At 37.5% G+C, this 27,407-nt stretch overlaps 1 protein-coding gene across 1 annotated transcript in view; it reads left to right on the top strand.

The window, feature by feature from the left end:
• The window catches only part of Cad74A (cadherin 74A), an 850,889-nt gene that overhangs the window by 434,548 nt on the left and 388,934 nt on the right, over positions 1-27,407 (top strand). The window contains exon 26 of the mRNA XM_090396473.1: positions 26,265-26,491. Within this exon, the coding sequence (XP_090252599.1) occupies positions 26,265-26,491 (227 nt within the window). The remainder of the gene's footprint in view (positions 1-26,264; positions 26,492-27,407) is intronic.

Here is a 27,407-nt window from a genome sequence, read left to right as displayed (position 1 = left end):
TAGGTGGTTCAGTTGTAGAATGCTCACGTGCCATGCAAGCAGCCTGGGTTTGATTCCTCACCGATGCAAGTTACTTTTGCCAGCCTGATTGGCCACGTGGTTAACGTATCTGCTCTCCAGCGAAAAGGCTGTGGGTTCGAATCCCGCCGTGGATATTTGTGATTGCCTGTGAAAATAGTAGTGTTGGACAGTAGATGGCATTGGTTGATGACGTGTGGATGAGGTTGAATGATGGAGACAGAGTTGTACAGTAGGTGCCTTCCCTTGATGTGTCTAGGACTCCCTGGAGGTGTCAAATAATAATAAATAAAGTAAGGCTGAAAGATACTTTTCTTCACACTGATGAAAATGGAATATTTAGTTGCAGTTAAAAGGATGTAGAAACAAGAGAGAGACCTGTTTCAGTTTTACATTCCTAGGGAATAATTAATATGCATAATGGTAGAGAACCAAGTGGGAATAGTAAAAATCAAGGATTTTTGATGGAAATATAGACGGCAATTAAGGAAATAATGATCAAGATAAGGAAAGAATAGCTACAGCTATTATTCAGTACTGAACATGAATATAATCTTGAATGGCAGGAAATTCCAAGTAGAATAATATGAGCAAACATTAAAATGGGTAGTGAAATCCTATAATCCCACAGAAGGTTTGCAGAGGAAGAAGTGGAGAAATTTTTCAAGTCATCAGAGAAGGCAACTGACATAAAGAAAAGGAAACATTGGTCCTTGTTGAAAATCTAAACAGAGTAGGAAATGAATAACAAACATATAGAAATGCTTTGGGAAAATTTGGAGAAAAGAACATAGTTAATAATAATGGAAAGTACCTGTTGGATTTCTGTTCAGGACGTGAACTAATCATTACTAACATGTTCCAGCATAAATATACCCACAAATTCTCATGGAGAGAAGACAAGAAGTAAGAAAGTCTTATTGATTATATTATTGTTGACTGATATCTGCATGCTGGTTCAGGATATAAGAATATACAGGGGTTGCTAGTGTTGTGAGGAGAAGTAGCATCGTATACAAACCATGTTGCAAAAAAGTCCCCCCCCCCCCCTTAATTATGTGTGTAGATTTTTATAAGAGTGCTTTTTGTGTGATAGTCAGACTGTATTTAATCATTGTACTGAGGTATTGTGATTCTAAAAGTGTTCACTTCGGTTATTGTTTTGATTAACGTGGAAGTGGAAGAACATTCCAAAAATGCCAGCAGTAAAGAAGTGTATGCCAGCAATGCAGGTTTCAATTCAGAGATCAAGTTTTTTCTCTGGACTTTTTTGCTGAAGTAGAATGATGTGATGTTACATGTAGGCACTCAGAAATGTTAAAGATTTATTAGTGTGTTAGATTAAATGAGAAGAAGGAATATATTATAATGTGTGTGAGAGAAGTGCAATGAAAGCACAACACTTCCAAAAATTTGGATTGCGTTACCAGGATTAAGCAGAAGATGGATGCACATGCTTGCAATGAAGAAGGATGATAATAATTGAAGTGACATGGAAGAGCTCAGGCATGAGTTAATGAAAATGAAGAGTCAGGTTAAATATGTGGAAGAAATTGGACATTTCAAGAAGAGATTAACTGATGTAAATGAGGAGGGAGTTAAGAAGAAACAAGTATTTAAAGATGACAGGGTGGCTTTATATGTTGATTCAATTATTATTATTATTATTATTGTTGTACCGGGCAACTCCAAGGAGTCGACAGATTCATCGAGGGAGGCCCTAACATCATGTCAAGAACAACTATTCGACATTCACACAGTATCTATCATACCTTGCCTTGAACTCATTCACGGTCGTAGCACCCACAACAGACTCTGGAAGCTTATTCCACTCATTCACTACTCTCCAAGTAAAAAACCTAGCTCTAACACCCTTGTCAACCACGCTCTTGCCCAGCTTCCATTCATGACCCCTAGACCTACCACCACCAGTCATATTTTCAAAAATATCTTCTGGATCAATCTTATAGAAACCCTTCAGTAATTTGAATGTCTCAATCATATCACCCTTCCTTCGCCTATCGTCCAATCTCTGCAACGCACAAATCTTCAACCTATTCTCATAAGGTTCATTCCACAGACCTGCTATCATCTTGGTCACTCGTCTCTGTATCCTCTCCACTTCCTCCCCATCACTAAGAAACCCTGGTGCCCATAACTGGGCACAGTAGTCCAGATGGGGTCTTATCATGGCTCTATATAGAGGAACAACAACTTGTTTGTCTCTGCATATTAAAGTATTTTTCAGAAGCCAAGTGATTTGGTGAGCTTTTTTATTCACTTTTGCAATGTGCCCCCTAAACTTTAATTCCCTATCCACCAACACTCCCAAATCCCTGGCCTCATCAATCTCCTGGAGTACGGTTCCACCAATGCGATATACTGCTGCTATTCTTTTCACCCCAAAGTGCATAACCTTACACTTTGGCACATTAAATTGACTTCCATTTTTCCTAGCCCAGTCCTCCAAACTATCCAAATCATCCTGTAAAATTTTGACATCCTGTGCACTCATAATTGCTCTACCCAACTTTGCATCATCAGCAAACAAGTGAACACTTCCTCTCAAATCCTTTCCTATATCATTGATGAACAAATTGAAGAGCAGTGGTCCAAGAACAGAGCCCTGTAGCATTCCACTAGTCACAAGCCGTCTCTTAGACTCCACTCCTGAATAAACCACTCTCTGGTATCTCTCCTTCAACCACCCTCCTATCCATCTCATCAACCCCATATCTATCCCCATCTGCTCCAGTTTACTGATTAGAGTTCTATGTGGTATCTTATCAAAAGCCTTGGCAAAGTCCAGTAGTATTACTGTAAACCCATTACCCGTATCCAGTTCAGCCGTCTCTGTGTTATAAAATGTGCGCAAGTTACTGAGGCATGATCTACCCTTCACAAAACCATGTTGTCCCCCATACAATATCCCATTTTCATCTATCCAATCCTGTATTCTTTTCTTGACTAATTTCTCTAAGACCTTGACAATGATTCCTGATACGCTAATCGGTCAGTCTTGGAACCACCTTTATGCAGTGGAACTATTTTCCCTCTTTCCACCCCCTCGGTACTAACCCAGACCCGAAACTCAAATTAAACAAAATGGTCAAGGGTACTGACAATTCTTTAGCTGCTTTACATACAACACGAGCTGGTATACCATCCAATCCCACAGATGTATTGACATTGAGGTTATGCAATAGACTACTCACCTCCACTTCATTCACCACAATTCCCGTATAATTTACTGGTACATTCGTTTCTGCAATGTCACCACCTGGATGATATATTCTTGCAAAGTGCTCACTCAGTAACTCAACTATATCAACTGATTCGGTTACCTCCCTACCATCGGCATTCTTTAAAATCATTCTGCCATGTACATTTTTCCTTTTACCTGCTACATATCTAAAAAACTGTTTAGGATTCTCTTTAGCCTGCATGGCCAATGTTCTTATGTAATCCTTTTTTTGCTTTTCTTACCACACTCGTCACCACCCTTCTGGCCTGCGCTTTATACCGTTCGTGTGCCTGCCGGTCACCTTTCTCCTTAAATTCCCTCCATAGTTGTTTCTTTTTTTGCAGCTCAAGCTTAATGGTGTTTTTCATCCATTTAACCCCTACTTGATTTATTATTCGGACTCTAGGTATACAGTCAGCCATTGCTTCATGCAAACACTTCTTAACAACTCCCATGCACTATCGACTTTAGTCCTTGCAGTTGTACATGCCATGGCACTGAATTAATCAAACTCCTAAGCTTGTCATACTTTCCAGCCCGATAATTCCACATGTACCCTGTCTTAATTGAAAATTCTACACCTTTAGCCACCTCCCAAGTCAAGACCCTATGATCACTCTCACCGATTGGTGGCAATGTGGTCATATTTGTTACAGCCAAATCATCCGATGTAATTACTAGGTGAAGCACTCTCTGACCCCTAGTATTTTCCATTACATGCTGTCGTAGATAGTTATCCCTTAATAACCGCATAAAATCCAATTCCTTCCTCCCATGTGTCCTCTCCTCACTCCAATCAATGCGACCATAGTTGAAATCTCCCATAATAATCACCCTCCTTCCACTCATTTCTTCTATTTGCTTGTGCATACTGTCACCACTATCTTTTCTATCACCTGGTCTATAGCAGCACCCAATTGTGTATTTAGTTCTGCTAGCCACAATCTCACACCAAATGGCCTCAAATGTGCTCTTTTCTCTATCCTGCAATTCAACTTCTATTCTCCTTGGCTGCAGCTCATCAGCTATCATCAACAATACTCCTCCCCCCATTTTATTCTCCCTGTCATTCCTGAACACACTATACCCATCACATTCAATCCCACTAACTATATCATCTATAGCCAGCCATGTTTCACTAATACCAATAACCTGTTGTCTGGAAGTGCTAACCAAGGCCAAAAACTCTTCCTTCTTGTTCCTAATACTCCTAGCATTAGTGTTCATGAATTTAAGACCACCATTAGCCCCAACCCTACCTTGATGCCTTATATTAACTATCCCGTTCTGATTTGTTGTCCTTATTTGCTCATCTACCCCCCCCCCTTAATAAATCTAGTTTCCCTGAATTTGCACATCCACCACATTCAGCAACACTTTCTCAACCGTAACCATTCAAATGCAAGCCATCCATCTTATATAGATCCTTTCACCCATTGAACTCACTCCACACGTCCACAAATTCCACACCACTCGTCATACATAACCCACGAATAAAGTCATTCGCAATTATGGCCCTCCTTTTAAACATTTCACTGTCATACAGTGCCAAAAGACTAATCATTCTAACTCTCTCACTCTTTTCTTTTGCTACCTCAAACAATTCATTCAGGTCTTCTATCATTTCCATTTTGTCTCCTTTCAAATCATTCGTACCTTCCACAACAATCATTTCTTTCACCCTTTCCTTTTACTCTCTAATAGACTCAGTTACATCCTTTATGGTCGCACCAGGTTGGTACGATTTTGTCAGATCCTCTACTATCACACCTCGTACTAACGAGTCTCCATACAGCACTCTATCCTTCATTTTGTTCATGTTCACACTCATATGTCTATTTTTCCTGTCATACTTTTTATTATTGGCTGGTTCATTCAGTCGACTTTTGCTCATAAGCTCTAGCTGCTGTTTTGCCCTTTGTATCGCACCATTCAACAACGCGATCTCACTCATTGCATGTATCTCATCTTTTTTATTCTCAGTAAAATCATTAATACTATCATTCACACTTTCTACATTCACACTCTCACAATTCTCTGGTACAACCTCACCGTTTCTTGTCATATCCCATTTTCTTCATTCTGAAGTTTGACAAAAATATCACACTCACGATCCGAAATACTCTTCGATTTCTCATTCTTCCTACATTTTCTACACACATTCACTCCTTTATTATTGTCTAACCACACTCCGACCGCACTCCGCAAAGCATACATTTCGCAGCTAGTACACTGAATCGTCTCTTTTATACTACTGTTCTTTGATAAAGATGGCGAACCATCATTACTGGCCGCCAATTTTTCTTCGTACTGGAGCCATACTTACTTGCAATGTATTTTATCAAATTATAAATTATAACACACCAAAAACACACAAAAAGATGCACTAAGAGACGCAAGGCAAACAAAACTACGAAATATTAAATAAATTTATCAACGATAACTGAAAAGAAAACTTATCTTATCGTGAGCTTTCATGAACACTACACACTACGAATCCCTCTAGCGGCGACAGCCCCAATAAAATATGTTATAAAGACACACAAAATACTCTAAAATGTAAATGATGAGGGAGTTAAGAAGAAACAAGTATTTAAAGATGACAGGGTGGCTTTATATGTTGATTCAATTATTAAAGGAATGGTAAATAATAAGGTACATACAACATGTTTTCTAGGTGATACAATGTAAAGAATATCACATGCTTTCCATAGAAGGAAGAAACGAGTATCAGAATGTGTAGTAGTAGTGGTGGACACAAACGACTTGATTAGTGAGACAACGAATGTGGAAAGGGATTTTAAGAAGCTGTTGCAGAGAGTGAAAGATAATAGTGTCATTGGGAAAGTGGTTAGTTTGTTGCCTAGACATGACAGTAGTTAACTGAGAAAGAGAATGATGAGACTGAATGACAAGATGACTAATTTCTGTCAGGCAAAAATTGTTCAATTTGTGAATGTATGGAATGAATTTGAAGGGTAGTTAGAACCATTGGCTGATGGAATGTGTTTGATGCTGGACATTTGGAGCAGTTGTTGTAGACTAAGAGTACACATGGTTCATGCTAAATTAGTACTGCTAAGGGTCAGAAGGTTGAAAAATACCTCTCTGACCCTTAGTAGTACTAATTTAGCACATGAAGAACATCGATATAAAGGTGAGGAAATGATTATGGCAGGGCAGAGTGATGAAATGCAAAAAGGTGGGGATGATAAGGATATGAATGAAAATCAGAGTAAGGATCAGGAAAACAGGGGTGATCAAAATGAAGAGAGCGGTGTACTATAGCAGTGGTGGATTAAGGAGTATCAGAAATAAATGTAAGGAGACCAAAGATAATTGGTATAAGTGAAACTTGATTCTCTCAGGATTATATACTGTTAGGACTAGAAATGGTTGGATATAGAATTTATTGAAAGGATAGCAAAGTGATGAGAGAAAGGAAAGTAACGTTAATGATAGCAGAGAAATTGTATCCTTCAAGGGTGGAAGTGGAAAATAATAGTATGCGGCTTTGAAGATTTTGGATAATATGGTGTTGTCACATGTAAGGGAATTTGAAGAGCACTGATTGTGAAATGTTTAGACAGCTCATTTGGGCAAGTAAATGGAAGATGATCCTAATTGCAGATTTTAATTATAGAAATGTGGATTGGAAAGAAGAGATAGTATGTAGTAATAAGAAGAGTGAATTTGTTGAGTTTCTGCAGGATAACTATCTTAAGACATGCAAAATGAAAGGAAAGCAACATGAGATTTTCAGGTGTTGGATTTGGTGATATCCTCACAGGATATTATTGTGAATGAGGTATCAACACTGCCACCTGTTAGTGAGAATGATCATGCGGTATTAGTTTGGGCAAGAAGTTGAATAGGAAAAGCTTGTTATCGAGAAGGTATATATGTGAAACTAGAAGGTGGTGATTATGAGAATCTCCATAGTTAATTAGCATCAATGCATTGGGTTGATGAGTTGTGCAGAAAAGATGTTGACAGTGAATGGGAGATGATAAGGCAGTATCTAACACAAGCAATGCATAACTGCATATCAAGAGTTAAGTGAATAAATAGAGAAGGAGTGACATGGGTGAAGAGTGAAATCAAGGAAGCAGTGTTGCAAAATAAGTTGTAATGGAGGAGATACAAAACAGTTTGTAATGAACAGATACATGAAGAATATAAACTGCAGGCTAGAAAAGTGGCAAACATGGTTAAAAATGAAAAGTAGAATATGGGTGTTGATTTTCCAGTCAGGTCAGAACTAAACCAATGGAATTTTCTGTTACGTGGCAAACAAGTATATTTTACTGGATAGGAGGAAAAGAGGAGAAATGATAGAGACTTTGAAGTTCATTATGGGATTCTACTGGATTAATGAAGAAGGTATTATAAAAAGAGTGGACGTTAAGATGGGAAGAATGAGGCCATTCCTGGAAGTTGTGTAAAGATGTGGTGAAGAAAGGTATCAGGAGTATATTTTTTAAATAGAAAGTTGATGAGTGGAATGAATGGCTGGAGTTCATTGGGAATGCAGAGAGTGTGAATAACTTCAAAAGTCATTATGATAGATATAGTTGCTGCTGACTGGGCCTTCCATGATTAGTCTATTGACTCCATGGAGATTACTGAAATCATCATCATCATCAAATTCCTGCCATGTACCCTCAAGGGGTGTACAGGATATCATAGTACTGCATTAAAAAAAATTACATCATTATTAATTTCCTATCTACAATTTTCCTCCAAATCAGTCTGTTACTTGTCAAGACTCCAACATTATCAGATCTTATATTTCTATCGTCTAAAGCACTTTGTACTGTATCAATCCACCTATATCTTGGTCTTCCTCTGGGTCATTTTGCTGCCAACCTGGCAGAGAACACTTGTTTTGCTAATCATTCTGTTTAAGTGACCATACCACCTGAGATTAGCTCTGCTAACGCATTCGTGGATGCTGACAATGTCAAGTTCTTTCCTAATATCCTCGTTTTTAATATGATATTGCCATTGATGCCACCTGTTCACGCCTATAATCTTTCTCAGGACTCTCATATCTGTGGTCTCTAGTCTTTGGTCAAGTGTTTTACTTCTGACCCAGCTAGCAGATCCATAAGTTAAAACTGGTTTGAACATTGTCTTGTATACAGCTAATTTAGTGTTCCGACTAATTTCTCTCTTATTCCATATGAATTTATTCAATTGGCTTCCCACCATACCAGCTTTGCTGATTCTGTTGTCAATTTCTGTATTTAATTTACCGTCCTCAGTAAAAATCTTGCATAAATAGCTGAAATGTTTTACTTGTTCCACAGGTTCTCCATTCACAACACAGTTGACATTTTCAATGATTCTGCCTATTTTCATTGTCTTTGTCTTTTTATTGCTGACCTTCATACCATATCTATTACAACGGCTATTCAATTTAGTCAGAGAATCTTGCAGACTTGTAGCAGATTTATTTAGAAGTATAACATCATCCGCATAAAGCAATTTTGATATCATGTTTAATACCACTTTCCTTCATAATGTGATCCATATAGATAATGAATAACAGAGGGGATAATGTACATCCTTGTCTCACACCATATTTAACTTTAAACCATCTTCCTGTACTTCCTTCAATTCTAACTGCTGACTTACAACTCAAATAAAGACTAAGTATTGCTTGATATAATGCCCCATTGACACCATATAACTGCAGCGTATTGAATAGCTTCTCTCTTGGCACCTTGTCATATGCCTTTTCCAGATCGACAAAACTTAAATACAGATCTTTGTTATATTCCCATGCTTTCTCGACTATTTGTCGTAAAGTGAAGATCTGATCCTGACAGCCTCTATTTGGCCTGAATCCAGCTTGTTCTTCACCAAGCTTTTCTTCCACAATTCTTCTCAACCGTTTCTCAAGTATACTTGCATAGATCTTGCCAGGAACACTCAGTAGAGAAATACCTCCGTAATTCTCACATGCAGTTTTATTTCCCTTTTTATATATGGGTACTATGAGAGCTCTACTCCAATCATCGGGAATTCGTCCCTCTGTCCAGGCTTTCTGAACTATGCAGTGCAGCCACTGTAAGACTCTTATACCACCATACTTCAGCATTTCTGGTGGAATATCATCTATTCCTGCTGCCTTTCCACATTTCAAGCCTTTGATGGCATTTTCTACTTCTAGTATGGATATGTATTCCTGAGTGCATGCCTGGTCAGTGTTTTTTACCACTGTGCTGCCATCACTGCTTGTTTCATTTAGCAGTTTTTCAAAGTAATTACTCCATACTTCAAGGATATCTTTTTCTCCCGTTTTCATGTCACCTTTATCATCTCTAATTCCTTTTACAGCACTCTTTCCTCCATTCTTAAGCTTCTTCAACAACCTCCAGAATATTTTGCCACCATCTTGATATTTATTTTCTATATTCATGCCAAAGTCTTCCCATGACTTTTGTTTAGCTAGTTTTACACAGTGTTTAGCATTCTTGCATTTGTCTCTATATTCTCTAAGAGCACAAGCTGACTTATTTGACAGGAAGTTTTGGTATGCTTTCTTCTTTTCCTTCACTGCCTCTTTAACCTCCTGTGTCCACCAGGGAGTTCTGATTTTTTTATCCTTACAGTTAACCTCACCACATGCCTCTCTGGCAGAGTCAATCAATGTTTTCTTCAGAGTTTGCCACTGAATCTCCAAGGTTTCATTCCTGTTCTTAAACTCTTTCATTTTTTCTTCAATAATCTTTGTGTATTTTAGCCTACAGTTCACATCTGAGAGCTGCTCAACTTTTATTCGCTTTAAAACTTTCTTACATGTTATTCTTTTCAATGTGAAATTCAATTTTATCCTGCTCAAGACTAAATAGTGATCACTTCCAATTTCAAATCCTCTGTACACTCTGGTGTCCTGCACCAGGGAGAAAACATCACTATCAACAATAACATAGTCAATGAAACTTTTCTTATTCCTTGCCTCTTCTCTCCATGTGAATTTGTGCACATTTTTATGTTGGAACATGGTGTTAGTAATAACCAGTCCATGTCCTGAGCAGAAATCCAAAGATATTTGCGATTATTATTAGCTTTGCTCTTTTCTCCAAATTTTCCCAAAATATTTTTGTATGTCTCACAATCATTTCCTACTCTGCTATTTAGATCCCCAACAAGGACCAACTTTTCATTTTTCATTGTGTCAGTTGCTTTTTCTAAAGCCTCAAAAAATTCCTCCACTTCTACCTTAGTAGAACCTTCTGTGGGACCATAGGCACAAATAAGTCTCATTGTCCAGTTCCCCAATCTCATATTTGTCCACATTACTCTACTTGAGACTGACTGCCATTCAAGAAGATTACCCTTGTATTTTGTGTTGAATACTATGACTACACCTTCTTTTCCTTGATTATCATTGCCTGAATATAACATTTTGTATTTATTGCTCAGAAAGATCTCACCAGTTTTGGTCTTTTTTGTTTCAGTCACCCATATTATGTCGATCTGGTACTTATCTAATTCCTCAACTAGCTCCATTTCTTTGCCATTCAGGCTTCTTACGTTGATAGTACCGATCTTTAACTCTGGTGATGTTGAGTTGGGGTTTATTTTCAGATTTGTTCCAGTAGCTGACTTTTCGCTGTTCGCCCTGGTTCCTTGGCGAAAACAACGGGGGCCTTGTTTAACCGGGCGACGCCCCAGCCGGCATGAAATTTTGTCATGTTGTATCATCATTCTATATTTTGGTTTAACCAATAAGAATACAATTTGGTCGGCTAAATCCCAAATTGCCAGCCCATCCTCGTCCGTTCAGTATCCAAGTAGATACCCAACAGGGTGCACCACGAGAAGGTGAGGATTGGACATTAGGTCAGAAGCCCTGGTCGGTTCTCCGCATTCCTTTAAAGGCTATATGGAGGTCTCCTCTCAGTTATACAGCTTTGACCCTTAAGCACCCCGATTACTGAAATAATAATAATAAATTTGAAATAGGAAGTAATCATTTTGTTTTGGGAAATAAAAATGAATTTCACATTGAAAGAAATATGTGTGCAAAGTTTTAAAAAAGGATCAAAGTCACACAGCTTTTAGACATGAACTGTAGACTTCAGTATGCAAATATTATTCAAGGAAAAATGGAAGAGTTTGAATACAAGAATTAAACCTTGTACATCCAGAGGTAAAAAAAAAAAAAAAAAAAAAAAAAAAAGAGAGAGAGAGGGAGAGGGAAAAAAAAAATTCAGCTAGAGAGGCATCTGCTGAAAGCAATTGAAATATAAACTTCCAAATTTGGCCTGTAGAGCAGTATTTCTGGATTATCCTAACATTGCTAATCATGATACTAACACATTATAGGCTAATGACCTTTTATGTATGGAGGGGGAGAAAAAGGATGGTCAAAAGGAAAAATGAGAGGTCATGTTTTAGTAATCTACTTACTTATTAAAATAAGGTGACGGCTTCCTTGGACAGAGGAGAGTGATACACAGTAGTAGGGGCCAAAATTGTGGAAATCTTTTGGAAAAAGTGTATTTTTGAGGTTTGATGGCTCATAACACCACTTTTTTTTGTGTAATACCATAAAATTATATATCAATGGAAAGATAATTTAATCAAGAATGTAATGCAACAAAGTTTGTTCAATTATCTGTATTCTATGAAAAAGTTATAGCCAAATAACCATAAACCATAATACCATAAAATTATATATCAATGGAAAGATAATTTAATCAAGAATGTAATGCAACAAAGTTTGTTCAATTATCTGTATTCTATGAAAAAGTTATAGCCAAATAACCAGAAAAAACTTGCTTAGGTTGATATGAAGTAGCTTTCCTTCATTTGAATGTAGCTAATGAGCATGAATGTTTAGAGAGCCAATCAGGTGTCATTTTGTTTTGGCAATGAGCCAATAAGGTCACAGTAGGATTCAGCTATTGATGTCATGTATTGGAGCTGAGAGGAGGACATTTGTCAGTGTGTTATGTGATTGCTATCAAGTTGGTTTTTTTTTTTTTTGTGTTCTTTCATTTAGTGAGCTTGTAAAACGTAATAAAATTAAAGAAATGGTGCAAAGAGTTGACTGGTCACTCAGAAAGCAATGTAGAATAGTACTATTAAGTGAACAAGGCTACAGTTATGAAGAAATTAGAAGAAAAATTGGTGGAAATTTAACCGAAGATGGCATTTCTAAATTTTTGTAGAGGTGTAAGGAGACTCAGTCACTACAAAACCAGATTGGTAAAGGCAGGAAAAGGTGCAAAACAACAAGTGATGATAGAAGAATTCGGAGACTGTGCCTACGTGACTGAAGAAAATCATCTGGGTGTATACAAGATGAAATGGCTCAGTACAATGTGAAGTTGAGTGCAAGGACTGTTCGGCGCATACTGCAGTAATTTGGTTTAAATGCTAAAATTCCACGAAAAAAGCCATTTTTATCTTTCAAACGAAGAGTGAAAAGAATAAACTGGGCTAAAACCCATGTTAACTGGACAGCAGAACAATGGGATAGTGTTATTTGGAGTGATGAGACCAAAATCTCCCTGTTTGTTAGTGATGGCATAAAATACGTAAGGAGAAGAATCGGAGAAGATTTGCACCTACCGTGAAACACGTACTTAGTGTTATGATCTGGAGTTGTATGACATCAAAAAGTGTGGGCAGAATTTGCATGATTAATGGGAATATAAATGCCCAAAGACATAAATGAAGTACTTGAGCCCAAACTGAAGCCTTCTGCATGTGATCTTTTCCAAAATAATGATGCATTTATATTTCAAGGATTCAGCTCCATGTCATGTTGCTGCTGTGTGCAAAAAGTGGTTTCAAGATAATCATATTCCACTGCTGGAATGGCCTGGGAATAGCCCAGACCTTAACCCAATTGAAAATCTATGGAGCCAACAAAGAAACTTGTTAGTCAGAAGCAGCCCACCAATAAAACCCAATTAATAGAAGCAATAATTCAATCTTGGTTTCACATTATAACAGCTGTAGAACTAAAAAATTGGTTCACTCCATGGGAAGGTATTGTAAGGCCGTAATTAACGTTAAAGTTATCCAACTAAGTATTAACTAACATTGTGAGAATTTTTGTATATCTCATTTTTTCTTGTTTCATTTTTCTTCTTTATAACTGCTGTTCTAATAAAAAAATACTTCATAAAAGTTATTGCATTACATTCTTGTTTAAATTATCTTTCCATTGATATATAATTTTATGGTATTATTCAAAAAAAAAAGTGGTGTTATGAGCTATCAAACCTCAGAAATACACTTTTTCCTAAAGGTTTCCACAATTTTGCCTACTAGTGTAGATTTTGCAAAGGCTTTTGAAAGATTACCACATAATAAGATGATAGTTAAACTAGATTTGATGGGGTTGGATATTAGATTAGTGCATTGGTTCGGAGAATGGCTACCTCATAGGTATCAGCAAGTTGTATATGGGGGAGTAATATCTAGGAAGAGGAAAGTCACTAATGGTGTGCATCAGAGGTCTGTTTTAAGGCCATTGCTGTTTAACCTGTATGCTAATGATATTGGTGAAGATTTGGATAAGGATATTCAGTGTTTGCAGATGATACAAAGAATGAATGCAAAATGTAAGTTTTATAATTTGGAAAACAAAGATGAGATGTAGAATTTATGCTTGGTGGAGATATATTGTTGAAGGTGTAGGAAATAAAGATCTTGGGGTGATATTGGATAAGTATCTGAAATTTAGGGGACACATTGCCGAAATTGTGAGGACAACACAAAGAATTCTGGGAATGATGCAGAGGACACTGACTTGTAGAAATAAGGAGATTGTTGTTCCATTGTATAAGGCTTTGATTAGGCCACACATGGACTACTGTGCACTGATTTGGTCACCTGGTTTTCAAAAGGATGAAGAGATCTCGGAAAGGGTCAAGAGACAAGTTAGTAAGGGGCTGTTATGGGATGAATGTTGAAGAGGTTTTACATCAAATGGTGGGAGATCAGGGGAGAACCAGAGGACATCCCTGTGAGCTATATAAGGAGGATGTGAGCAGGGGAGTGGGAAGCAGGTTTTTTTCATACAGAGTTGTCAATGATTGGGATGCCTTGCATGAGAGTGTGGTGTCTGCAGAGAATTTGAGTAATTTACTAAGGTAGTTTCTGATCTCTACATTGCCGAATATGAGGTAAGTTTGAGAAAATGCAATTTAAAGAGTCTAGTGAATAGAATGAAGAAGGGTGATATGATAGAGACCTACAAGTAAGTAAGGGGCTGTTATGGGATGAATGTTGGAGAGGTTTTACATCAGGTGTGAGATCAGGGGAGAACCAGAGGACATCCCTGTAAGCTGTATAAGGAGGATGTGAGCAGGGGAGCGGGAAGCAGGTTTTTTTTCATACAGAGTTGTGAATGATTGGGATGCCTTGCCTGAGAGTATGGTGTCTGCAGAGAATTTGAGTATGTTTACGGCACAGTATGATGAGCCTGTGTGTATGACAAAAGGGCCTCCTAGATTAGTCTTTGATTCAGTGGGGCCTTGGAATAATAATAATAATAATAATACTTTATAATTTTTTACAATTATAAATATGGAAACAAATCAAAACAAATGAGTATGTGTACAGAGAGATTAGACTTGGAGGTTCTTATAACGTGAGGAAATCCAGGCTTCTCTGTCATATGCTAATTGATGGATATCTAATGCAGAGAGTTGGGAGAAAATGGAGAGACTGTTGCTTATGTATTTCCAATATTAAGTTTGGGGTCTGGTTCTTTTTCTTTTCCCATGTGTAGGGGCATAAAGGACCAGAGCATTACAAGGTGCAGAGGATGTTGGCAGTTTATTTTTCACTTGGTTAGACTATAATAAATTTAGTTTAATCCTTTATCCAAGTGTAAGCAAACAAAGTTTGTGCCTGAAAATATCTTCAGGACTGAGGTAAGGTAGTGCAACACCAGGCAACTCTGAGCTAAGGTGGACCAAGCTCTCATCACTCCTTGTCTCAGTATCTCCCATAATGCAAAGCACATCTCCTTGCGGACATGTATACTGCTATGCATTAAGGGAAGGGCACTACCCAGACCGGTTTCAACCTTTATTGAGTATACGTGTATACATGTCCGCAAGGAGATGTGCTTTGCATTATGGGAGAGACTGAGACAAGGAGTGATGAGAGCTTGGTCCACCTTAGCTCGGAATTGCCTGGTGTTGTTTTACCTTATCTCAGTCCTGAAGATATTTTCAGGCTCAAACTTTGTTTGCTTACACTTGGATAAAGGATTAAACTAAATTTATTATAGTCTAACCAAGTGAAAAATAAATTTCCAACATCTTTCTCTAAATCCAGAGTAATTCAATAATAAGGTGGTACACCTGTTGACAACTCCTACAAGTAAATATGATCTCTCCTATTGCTTCTGTCTTAGTATCTCCACATTTGGGTCTGCCTCCCACTGATGAGACCTCAATAAAGGTTGAAATGGTCTGGGTAGTGGCCCTTCCCTTAATGCATAGCAGTATACATGTCCGCAAGGAGGTGTGCTTTGCATTATGGGAGATACTGAGACAAGGAGTGATGTGAGCTTGGTCCACCTTAGCTCGGAGTTGCCTGGTGTTGCACTACCTTTCCTCAGTCCTGAAGATATTTTCAGGTGCAAACTTTGTTTGCTTACACTTGGATAAATGATTAAACTAAATTTATTATAGTGCAGAGGATGGGTGTCTGAGTTGGTGGCCAAGCCGTTTTATTTGGTTGCTTTGAACAGTCCTGATTAGAGAATCTTGCTGGGTTTCTTCTGATATAGTAGAGTTGGGAATGTGTTCTTTCCTGGAGTGCAGGATATTTCTTAAACAAGTAGTTCCAAAGTTGTTTATAATATTGGTTGCTGTGAGATGTTCCAGGTCTGCAAACCATATAGAAAGATAGATTGACTAGTAAACTGATAAAGATGAATCATCTCCTTTGAGATGAGGCTCGACTTCTATGCAACTGCAATGCTTTTTGTTTTCTTGCCTTAATGTCTGTTAACGAATCTGAAATGAGTGATCCTAGGTCCTCTACTTCGTCAAGGTAATAATTTTGATTTATATAGATGTGCCCTAGAGTCAATGAGGACTATATCATCTGCAAAGCTCTGGTCTGCAAGGTGCATCTATGTATATGGGACTTGGATGAGAATTTCAGATTTAACACTTGGATCAATTTAAAAATGTAATCAATCATTATGATGAATGGATATGGGGCCAGAGTATCTCCCTGTAGGACTCCTGTGGTGATGGAAAAACTATCTGTTTTGTCTTCATTAACTAATAGTGTAGCTTGATGATAACCCTGGTAGTGTGCCTTGATTGTCCAGATAATTTTTGCTGGAATGCCATAGAATTTTAGTGTTTCCCAGAGTCGTTCCCTACCAACAGATTCAAATACTTTGGTAAAGTCAATACAGTTCAAAAGTATTGGTAAGTTCTTGTCCTTTGAACCCTCTATTAGTCTTCTAATACATTGAATGTGTTCTAGGGTACCACTTTTCTTTTGAGAAATCCAGCCTGTTTTGTACAAAGTAATGGAGCTATATGTGGTTCACTTCTATTTAATATCATTCTATGGTAAATTTTTAGTGGAGTAATTAGGAGTGTGATTCTCTGAAGTTTTCAGGTCTGTTCAGATTATCCATTTTTGGAATTGGGATTCTTAGACCGTCTTTCCACTGTTCAGGAACTTTCCCAGAGGAAAGGGATAAGTTATATATATGTAAGAGTTGTTCTTTGATGTTGGTAGAGCAGTGCTTTAAAGCCTCAACTCTAATACTGTCTACTCCTGGTGTTTGTTGAAGGGCCATTATGAACTCCTGCATGGTGATATCGTCACAGTTGATGTTAGGAGTTTCCAAGATGAAATTGATGTTTAGGATTGGTGTTTTTAACAGACTTTGGAAGTGTGCCTTCTATTCATTAAGTTCTTTGATCTTGTTTTCAAACGAGTTTCCATCTTTTTTCTTGATTTTCAATCCTCTGGGTTTTCTTTCCAATGTGTTCAGTAATTTGGCTATTTTATAAGTTTCTCTTATTTTGTGCAATTTTTGAAGTTTTCTATCTCTTCGCAGAGATTCTGGATGTGGGCTTCTTTATCTTTTGAGAGGACTTAATATACCTCTATGTTTAATTGTTTTAATTCATTTTTATATTTAAGGGAATCTTGAGTTCTTACTTTGCATTTTATTTTATTTTGCTTGTCAATCAGTGAGTTTGTTTCTTTAGTTACCCATTCTTTATCTACACTTTTTGTGTTTGTTTGAAGAAATGTTTGGGAGGGTGCATGGTGGATGATGCTAGTTATTGCTTTAAATACATTGTATTATCATTCAATGCTGCTTATAGGTGGTTGTTCATTGTAAGTTGCTGAAATTGATTTGCCTTATGAGGATCATTTAATTGTTCCCAATTGTATCCAAGATGTTTTTTTCTGCAATTTGGTTGCTCTTAATTATAGCTTTAGTCATACACTTACAATTCTATAGTCAGAGTTTAATTCTGTGCTATTGTACATGCTACAGTTTTGGGCTTACCTTATCCATTCAAGATTTATTAAGATGTGATCAGTTTGAGTCTTAATTCCAATGGGGTGTTGCCAGTTCCATTTTCTTTCTAATTTGTTTGGGAATATTGATTGAAGAGATATCAGATTTTGGGAGTTGCAAAGGTCCATAAGAAGATGGCTGCTTTCATTAGTTGAGTCTTAGTAGATACATTGTCCAATTTTTTTGTGTTGCCAACTATTTATTTTCCAATTTGAGCATTGAAATCCTCTCCAACTATATGCACATTGTGTATGGGTATTTTGGTAATATATTCGGCTAGATTTTGATAGTTTTTTGTTTTTATCCTCTGCTCCTTTTATAGATGAATATGCACATATAATCCTTATTTTGGGGTTTACATTTATTGTAATAGCTATTATTCATTTTGAAACACTTTCTATTGATAGAATATTTTTGTAAACCCTATTCTTTACCAGGATTCTCGCTCTGCCATTTCCAGATTGATCTGCAGATGAGTATACAAAGGTCCGTTTATGATTTGGGGACCTAATTTCATTGAACGGGTTTTCCATTGGTGTTCCTGTATACAGATTGCATCCACGTTTTCTGCCTCTGCTCCTTTGTAAAGTTCGTAAAATTTTCCACATTTTTAGAATAGTTCAAACATTATATGTTGAAATAATTATAGGTTTCTTCCAGAAATAATGTTTAGAGAACTTCTTTCCTTCATCAGACTCTTCCCAGTGGGCTTTGACCACAAGCCGTCATAGGCGCAGGATTGAAGTATGCTCTGTAGTTTCATTTTGGATTGTTGTTTCCTTTTATAATCTAGAATTATCCACATATTGGGTGATTAGCCCTAATATGCTTCACCAGCCACATTTGCCTACTGGTGGAGTGATGGCCTACCAGTATTTCCCAGGAAGCACCATATGGAGGTGGGGCTTGGATTGCGCTACCCAATAATATAATAATAATAAAGTAATAATGAAACTTTAATATTATTATTACTATTATTATGGGCGACTCCAGGGAGTCCTTAGAGTCATCGAGGGAGGCCCTAAACATCATGTCCACACAACTATACGACATTCTTACAGTATCTATCATACCTTGCCTTGAACTCACTCACCATCACAGCACCCACAACAGACTCTGACAGCTTATTCCACTCATTTACCACTCTAAAAGTTAAGAACCCAGCTCTAACACCCTTACTAAACACACTCTTGCCCAGCTTCCATAGGTGTCCCCTACTTCTCCCACCACCACTCCTGATCTCAAAAATATCCTCTGAATTAATCCTATAGAAACCCTTTAGCAATTTGAATCCTATCTCAATCATATCTCCCCTTTTCCGCCTATCAACTAATTTCTGCAACCCACAAATCTTCAACCTGTTCTCATATGGTTCATTCCATAGACCTGCTATCATCTTAGTCACTTGCCTCTGGATCCTCTCCACCTCCTCCCCATCAAGAAGGAACCTAGGTGACCAAATCTGGGCATAGTAGTTGAGATGAGGTCTTATCAAGGCTCAGTACAGAGTTACAATAATTTGCTTGTCTCTGCTCGTCAAGGTATTTTTCAACAACCAAGTGAGTTGATGAGCTGATTTAGCTACTTTTGCAATGTGCCTCCTAAACTTCATCTCCCTATCCACCACACTCCCGAGGCCCTGGCCTCATCAATCTCCTGGAGTACAGTTCCACCAATGTGGTATACTGCTGCTAATCTTTTCACCCCAAAATGCATAACCTTACATTTTGTCACATTAAATTGACATCCAATCTCCTTAGCCCAGAACTCCAATCTATCCAAGTTTTCCTGCAAGATTTTGACATCTTCTGCATTCACTATTGCCCTACCCAACTTTGCATCATTAGCAAACAAATGAACTGTTCCTCTTAGATCCTTCCCTATATCGTTAATGAACAAAGTAAACAACAGTGGTCCAAGAACAGAACCCTGCGACACACCACTAGTCACAGGCTGTCTTTTGGACTCTACTCCTGAATAAACTGCTCTTTGATATCTCTCCATCAACCACCCTCCTATCCATCTCACCAACCCTCTATCCATTCCCATATGTTGTAGTTTACAGATTAGAATTCCATGTGGTATCCTGTCAAATGCCTTAGCCAGGTCCAGCAGAATCACTGCAAACCCATTACCCTTATCCAGTTCAGCCATCACCGTGTTATAAAACTTGAGCGAGTTACTGAGGCATGATCTACCCTTCACAAAGCCATGCTGTCCCCCATGCAGTATCTCATTTTCATCAATCCATTCCTGTATTTTTCCCTTGACTACTTTCTCCAAGACCTTGACAACGACTCCTGATATGCTGATCGGTTGGTAATTTGCAACAGTAGTCTTGGATCCTCCTTTATGCAGTGGAACTATTTTCCCCTTTTTCCACACCTTCAGGACTAAACCAGACTCGAGACTCAGATTAAACAACATGGTCAAGGGCTCTGATAATTCATTAGTCACTTCACGCAAGATCCGTGCCGGTATACCATCCAATCCCACAGATGTATTCACATTAAGGTTCTGTAATAGACTAAATTAAGACTAAAATATGATCTAATTAGGGTCAGAACTTGCTAATCATACTACAGAAATGAACCTGTGAAGTATGATCTTATATGATGTAATGTTTACTGTCTAGATTCAAATGTTTTCTAATTCTAACCAAATAAACTATTTTGACTATATCATCTCTTTCAAAAAAAGGCAATAAGTTGTGCACTGGTGGATGTAGTGGGACCAAAAATTATTGCCACTAATGAGACTTGATCGACAAAGAAGAATTATCGTTACAGAAATATAATGTAATAGGTTCAGTTTATTTAAGGAGAAATGAGAAGATAGAAAGACTGAGAAATATTGTTAATTATTGCAAAAGAGTTAACTTGAATCAGAGTAGAAATCTGCAATGGTGGGTAGATAGTGTTATAAAGGTAATTGATTTTCAATGTTGTTTGGTGCGAAGTAGAGGTTAACAGGAAAAAAAACACAGAAATTAGTGTTACTGGACCAGGATCATTTGAAGAGGAATGTGAACTGCACAGACAGATAAATATTATTAACCCAGTGAAAAATATCATTTTGGTGATTTCAACTATGGGGATATACCATAAATTAGAGAGAAAGATAGACAGGAGAAAGATTTACAGAATTACTGATGTTTTAAACAGCATAAAAGGAAGGAGAGGACTTGCAATTTAAGAACATTAGAAATAATTATACCCTCTGAGAATCAGTATGAATGAGATGACTGTTATGCCTCCAATTGGTGTGGGAGATCATACAGTTTTAACTGTTTTAACTGGGGAGGTGACAATGCATGTTAGAGCTTTAACTAAAATAGATGTATCTGGAAATATAAGGCTGGTGATCAAACTGAAAGGACAGCTTGAGGCAGTGCAGTGGTGTGAGAAACTGCATGGTAGGACTCAGCAGTACATGGGAAGTATTCAGGTGTGTCTGAAGGAAGCTATAGCTAACTTAAATCTTCAAAGTTAAATCTCATGGGAATTTAATAGAGATGAAAAGCATGCTAAAGGAGGAACTGCATGAAAAAGAGAATGTTAAGGATCCACTGTTGTACAAAAAAAAGCATGATGAGATTCAAGAGTGTAGTATAAAGAGCAGGCCAAGAGAGCAATGTCCATGATGTGGAAGGTGAAATCAGATTATGAAACAAAAGTTAGCTAAACAGGCCAAAGGAAACCCATGTAGCAAGTAAAGGGAAGAATTACAATGGAAGAGGTTATTTACCCTAGTGAATAATGTCTTCTATTGTTATTCCTCCTTTTACTTGCTTCTACTTTATTCTTTAATGAGCATGCATCAAGCATTGTAATGAGCAATATTTAGTGCTGTTTGGGTGGAAATTATATTATTATTATTATTGCTGTTATTATTAATATTACGGTATCTCCATGGAGTCAGTAGACTCATCGTGGGAGACCAAACTATCAAAACAATATCTATCATACCACTAATTGAATTTGTTTACTGACAAAGAACTCACAAGTGAGTCTGGCAATGCATTCCACTCATTCACCACCCTCCAAGCAAAAAATCTAGTTCTCACACCCTTGTTAACCACCACACTTTTATTTAATTTCCAGGGATGGCCTCTTGTTCTTCCATCACTATCACACAGCTGAAATATTTCCCCTGCTTCAATCTTATGAAAACCTTTTAATAATTTAAATGTTTCTAGCATATCCCCTCTTCTCTGCCTATCAACCAACCTCTACAATCCACAAGCTCTCAACTATCAATGTATGGAGCATTTTTTACATCACTCACTAACTTACTCATTCTCCTCTGAACCCTCTCCACAGCCTCCTCATCTCCAAGGAATCCAGGTGACCAGAATTCAGCACAGTAATCCAAATGTGGAAGTATCAATGCCTTATAAAGGGGAATAATAACCTCTTTATCTCTGGATGTTAGTGGGTTCTTCAATAACCAAGTCATCCTATGTGCAATCTTGGGCACCTTAGCAATGTGTCCTCTGAACTTCATCTCCCTCTCTACCAATAGCCCCACGTTCCTAGCCTCATCAGTCTCTTGGGGTACCTTTCCATCAATGTGGTACACAGCTGGTAATCTTTTAATCCCAAATTGCATAACTTTACACTTTTTCACATTGAACTGACATCCATTACCTTTTACCCATTTTGCCAGCTTATTTAAATCATCCTGCAAACTCTCAACATCAGCTTGATTTTTTATTGCACTACCCAACTTTGCATCATCAGCAAACAACTGCATATCTCCCTTCAAGCCATTTCCTATATCATTTATGTACATATTAAACAATAACAGCCCAACATAGCCCTGAGGCTGGTCACCTGCCTCATCCTGGACTCAATACAATACAATACACTACTCTCTGGTATCTCTCCATGAGCCATTCTCTTATCCATATCACCAGTTTAGTATCCATCCCCATCTGTTCTAATTTGTGCAACAGATGCTCAAACTTGCCTAACTTTTTGCGTGAGCCATTAGTAGCAGAGGCTCTACTAATCGACCAACCTTCCTGTCAAAAGCCTTAGCAAAATCCAGAATTATCACTGTGTAGCCATTCCCTTTGTCCAACTCAGATGTCATTCTATTATTAAAAGTTAATAAATTGCTAAGGCAAGATCGACCTTTAACAAAACTATATTGTGACCCCCTATAGAGTATCATATTCTGATCCATCTATTCTTGAATTCTGTCCTTAACCAACTTTTCCAATACTTTTACCACCACTCCCGAGATGGTGATTGGTCTGTAATTAACTACTGCAGTCTTAGAGCCACCTTTATGCAAAGGAACCACTTTGCCTTCCTTCCACACCCTCGGGACCATACCAGAGGTTAAACTCAAGTTAAATAACCAAGCAAATAACCAAGGATTTGACAATTCCTTCATACAGTCACACAACACCCACTCTGGTATTCCATCTAAACCTATAGCAGTGTTTGCATTTAAATTCTGCAATGTACTAAGTACCTCGGATTTCTTAACTTCAAATCTCACATTAGTTATTGCTACAGGTACAGAGATATCCTTACTTGGGTGATAGACTTTTGAAAAGTGATTACTCAGTAGCTCTACTATTACATCTGAATTGGTCACCTCAATATCATCAGCACCCACTAAGGTTAACCTTCCAAAGTCATTCTTCCTTTTACTTGCCACATAGCAGAAGAACTCTTTGGGATTATCCTTGATCTCCTTGGCTAAGGTCTTCTCATAATCTGATTTAACTTTTCTTTCTATGTTGGTAACCTTCCTAGCTTGAGCCTTGTACTGCTCATGGGTGTACTGATTGCCTTTCTCCTTGTAAATTCTCCATAACATTTTCTTTTTTTGCAGATCAAGCCTGATACTACTGCTCATCCATCTAACATGTACCTTGTTTGTCTTCCTGACCATGGGAATACATTCTGATATTACCTTCCTCGGATACCTGCTGATTTTATGCCATGCACTGCTAACATCTTTCTCCCTGCAATATGTTCTGCCATGGGACGGATGTAAGCTCACTCCAAAGCTTGTTATAATTATCTAACCTGTAGTTCCATATATACCCATTCTTATGAGAGAAATCCACAAATTTTGCAACCTCCCAAGTCAATACGACATGATTGCTCTCACCAGTTGGAGGTAACGAGGACACCTTACCTATGCATATGTCCTCTGAACCTATGACCAGATCCCACACTCTCACACCAGGAGTCCCTTTAGTTATGTGCTGTTTCAAGTAATTATCTCTTAGAAGGTGTATGAATTCCATTTCCTTTTGCCATGTGATATTTCCTCCTTCCAAGTGATATCACCATAATTAAAATCCTCCATAATAATCACTAACCCTGCGCTCATTGCACTAATTTGCTGATGCATGAATTCAGTATCACCCCTGTACCCCCCCCCCCCGGCCTATAGCAGCAACCAACTGTATATTTGGATATTTGGCTGCATTGGTCACTATTTCACACCAGACAGCCTCAAGTGAAATATCATTCATATGTCTATCCTCTTGATATACTACTTTCTTTGGCTGTAACTCATCAGCTATCATCAACAGTACTCCTCCCCCTGTTCTATATTCTCTGTCCTCCCTGAAAATACTGTACCCATCACATTCAATTTCAGTAACCACATCTTCTGCTGACAGCTAAGTTTCATTAATTCCTACAACTTTTGGTGAGATTGCACTGACTAATGCCAAAATTCTTCCCTCTTATTTCGAATGCTTGTTGCATTAGTATATAAAAATTGCAGAGTTCCCAGCTTTAGAACTGATATACATTCTGCTAATTTCAGTAATCCCATGCCAATTTTTATCCACTCTATTAATTGTTCAAATTATTCCGTGAAAAAGGATCAACAAATATACATTCACCGCATAAATTTCTCCCTCTTACACTCAACGTTTTCACTTTTAGTTTCCCTGCCCAATTACTTCAACTTGTTCAGAAAACAGTAACTTCTTCAAACACTTATGACCTTCCACTCAGATGCAACCCATCTCTTGCATACAGCTGTGTTTTGCCTTCAAACACACTCTAGACATCAACAAATTCCAGACCTCTTTTTTTATACATTCTTCCAATCATATCATTCATTATCATCGCTCGCCTACTTAACTCATAATTGTCAAAATGAGGGAGCACACACACACACACACACACACACACACACACACACACACACACACACACACACACACACACACACACACACACTATCCTTCCTTTGACACTTTTCTTCTTCATGATATCTAACAATGTTCTTAAATCTTTTACTACCCAATTAATACTACCACTCAGGTCATTCCTACCCACCATGATAACTATTAGCTTTTCTGCATCATGCCCTCTCTTTATTGCTAAAGTCATTCTCTCTCTCTCTCTCTCTATCTATTGTTCGGCCAGACAAGTACTCCTCAGGCATACTGCTCTCCATACCCTTAATCATTGAATCACCATATATTATACTATGCATAACATAATTCAAATGCAATCAAGCATCACTCACAGCCTCATTTTCTACACTATTCAGCATGACTCTCCCAGTTTCATTACTTTTCCTCAACACTCTTTTACTTACTCCCTCACTTTCACAACATCTCATTTCTTCTAGGCCTCTTGTGCTTTTTTTCTGTTGACTCCCAATCACTTCCGTACTATTCATTACTTTATCATTCACCAAACTCTCTCCCTTACTTAAACCTCTTCTAGTTCAGCTAAAGTAATCTCCATAGTCCTAATTTCTCTATTTAACACATTTAACTGAGTCTTAATATCCTGAACATCCTTACTGAGATTCTGATATTGCTTCCATAGCACTAGAAAATTAGGTTCCATGGTGAATTTAACTCCTAGTGCTATAAAGGTGGGATGATATTGAGAATGTCATCTTGGAATGCTGATTGAGTCTGGATAACAGAAAGTGGATTATTAGTATTTCTTCATTATACGTTAGTGAGGAAATACTAATAACAATATTATTATTATTATTATTACTATTACTATTACAATGGGCTTCTCCAGTGGAATAATAAAAATATCCACAACAAAACCAATACTATTATATGGACATAGAAGAGAAGGTTGCAATATATAGCAAACGGTGTGAAGAGAACAAAGTTATACCTGCCACGTGAGGAAGAGTATCATCTAAGAGTGTGAGGTCTGAGTTTTTTCATGGTGAGTGGAATGAATAAAATGATTTGGCAGTGAGCATAGGTGAATTCTTAATCAATGAATGACTTTAAGGAAAGCTGTAATAAGTACTTTGTGAATTACAGGGGCATCTCCTGTGATAATGATGAATCTTGAACATTGTGATGGAATCTGAACAAAAAATAATATGAATGATGGTATTTCTAACAAAAGTTGAAACATAATAATAAAAAAAAAAAAAAATTCTGGGCATTCAGATAGCAGTTACTGATATTTATATTTCAATTTTCAGGGTTCTTTGCCATTGACACTCAAACAGGTGTTGTAAGAGTAATTAGAGCCTTGTCAGGAAAAGGTCGAACAGAACCTTATAGTTTAATTATTAGAGCAACAGATCGAGGTAATCCTCCCCTTCATGTTGAGGGCGAGTTACTAGTCGTAGTTGGAGATGTTTCAACCAATGATGGTGTACCACAATTTATTCGTCCTTCTGCTGGAGAAGTGGCTTATATTCATGAGGTATGCATTATTTTATTACTTGTTTTTTACTATTTTTTTGCGTTTTTTAGATTTTATTAACATATTGTATCTATACATGACACTTCATTTTGGTAGTTCGACTGCACTCACCATCTTCAAGAAGAATAGAAATAAAACTTCTTAGTGAACCATGTATCACACTGCTAAAAGTATATATGGTGATTTAAAATTTGCAGTTTAGGATTTCTTGGCTCACATATTTTTTTCCTCAGTACAAGGACATATTCAAAGAAGGTGTACTAAGAAACAAATTAATTTAAAAAGTGACACACATCCATTATGTATTTACAATACAAGTCTTATTTAAATAGAAATTTTTTTATGACCAAAATGTTCAGTAACAACAGGAGTTTATTATTCATTAAAATTTGGTGGAGACATGGATGATATTTTTGTTATTTGGAAACATGACCTCCCAAGCATGTAGCAATTTCTTCATTCTCTTACTTCTTACAAATTCACTATCAAATTTTACGTTAGAGCTTGAAAAATATGGAACACTCCATTTTCTTAATGTTCTCATCACTAAAAGGTCTGACAGTGGTGTTACTCTTGATAAACTTACTTGTGTAGTTCATAAACTTATGCATGCAGGATATTATCCTCGTGCCTCAACCATCCTTCTCAGAAATAAAGAATCAAGTTTCTGTTATAAGAAGTGCTGATCATATCAAGACCGAACTTCAGATTGCAACATCAGAGTAATTTTTAAACTGATTCAAACTGTTTGCAGCCTCCTGAGTTTTCCTAAAGATAACTAACCTTTTCCAAATACCCAGGGTATATAGAATCCCATGCTTTTGGGTTCAGCCTACATAGGAGAGATTTCTCACCATGGATTTGAGGTGAGAAAGAAGGAACTTATTTGTTGAGCATGAGAGGAAAGATAGAGATG

The sequence above is a fragment of the Typopeltis vanoorti genome, chromosome 8, assembly GCF_054136105.1.
Source record: "Typopeltis vanoorti isolate ZY-2024b chromosome 8, IOZ_Tvanoo_1.0, whole genome shotgun sequence".
In the NCBI taxonomy this organism is placed as follows: domain Eukaryota; kingdom Metazoa; phylum Arthropoda; class Arachnida; order Uropygi; family Thelyphonidae; genus Typopeltis; species Typopeltis vanoorti.
Note: the sequence above shows the minus strand (reverse complement) of the source record. Positions and strands in the feature narration are given on the sequence as shown.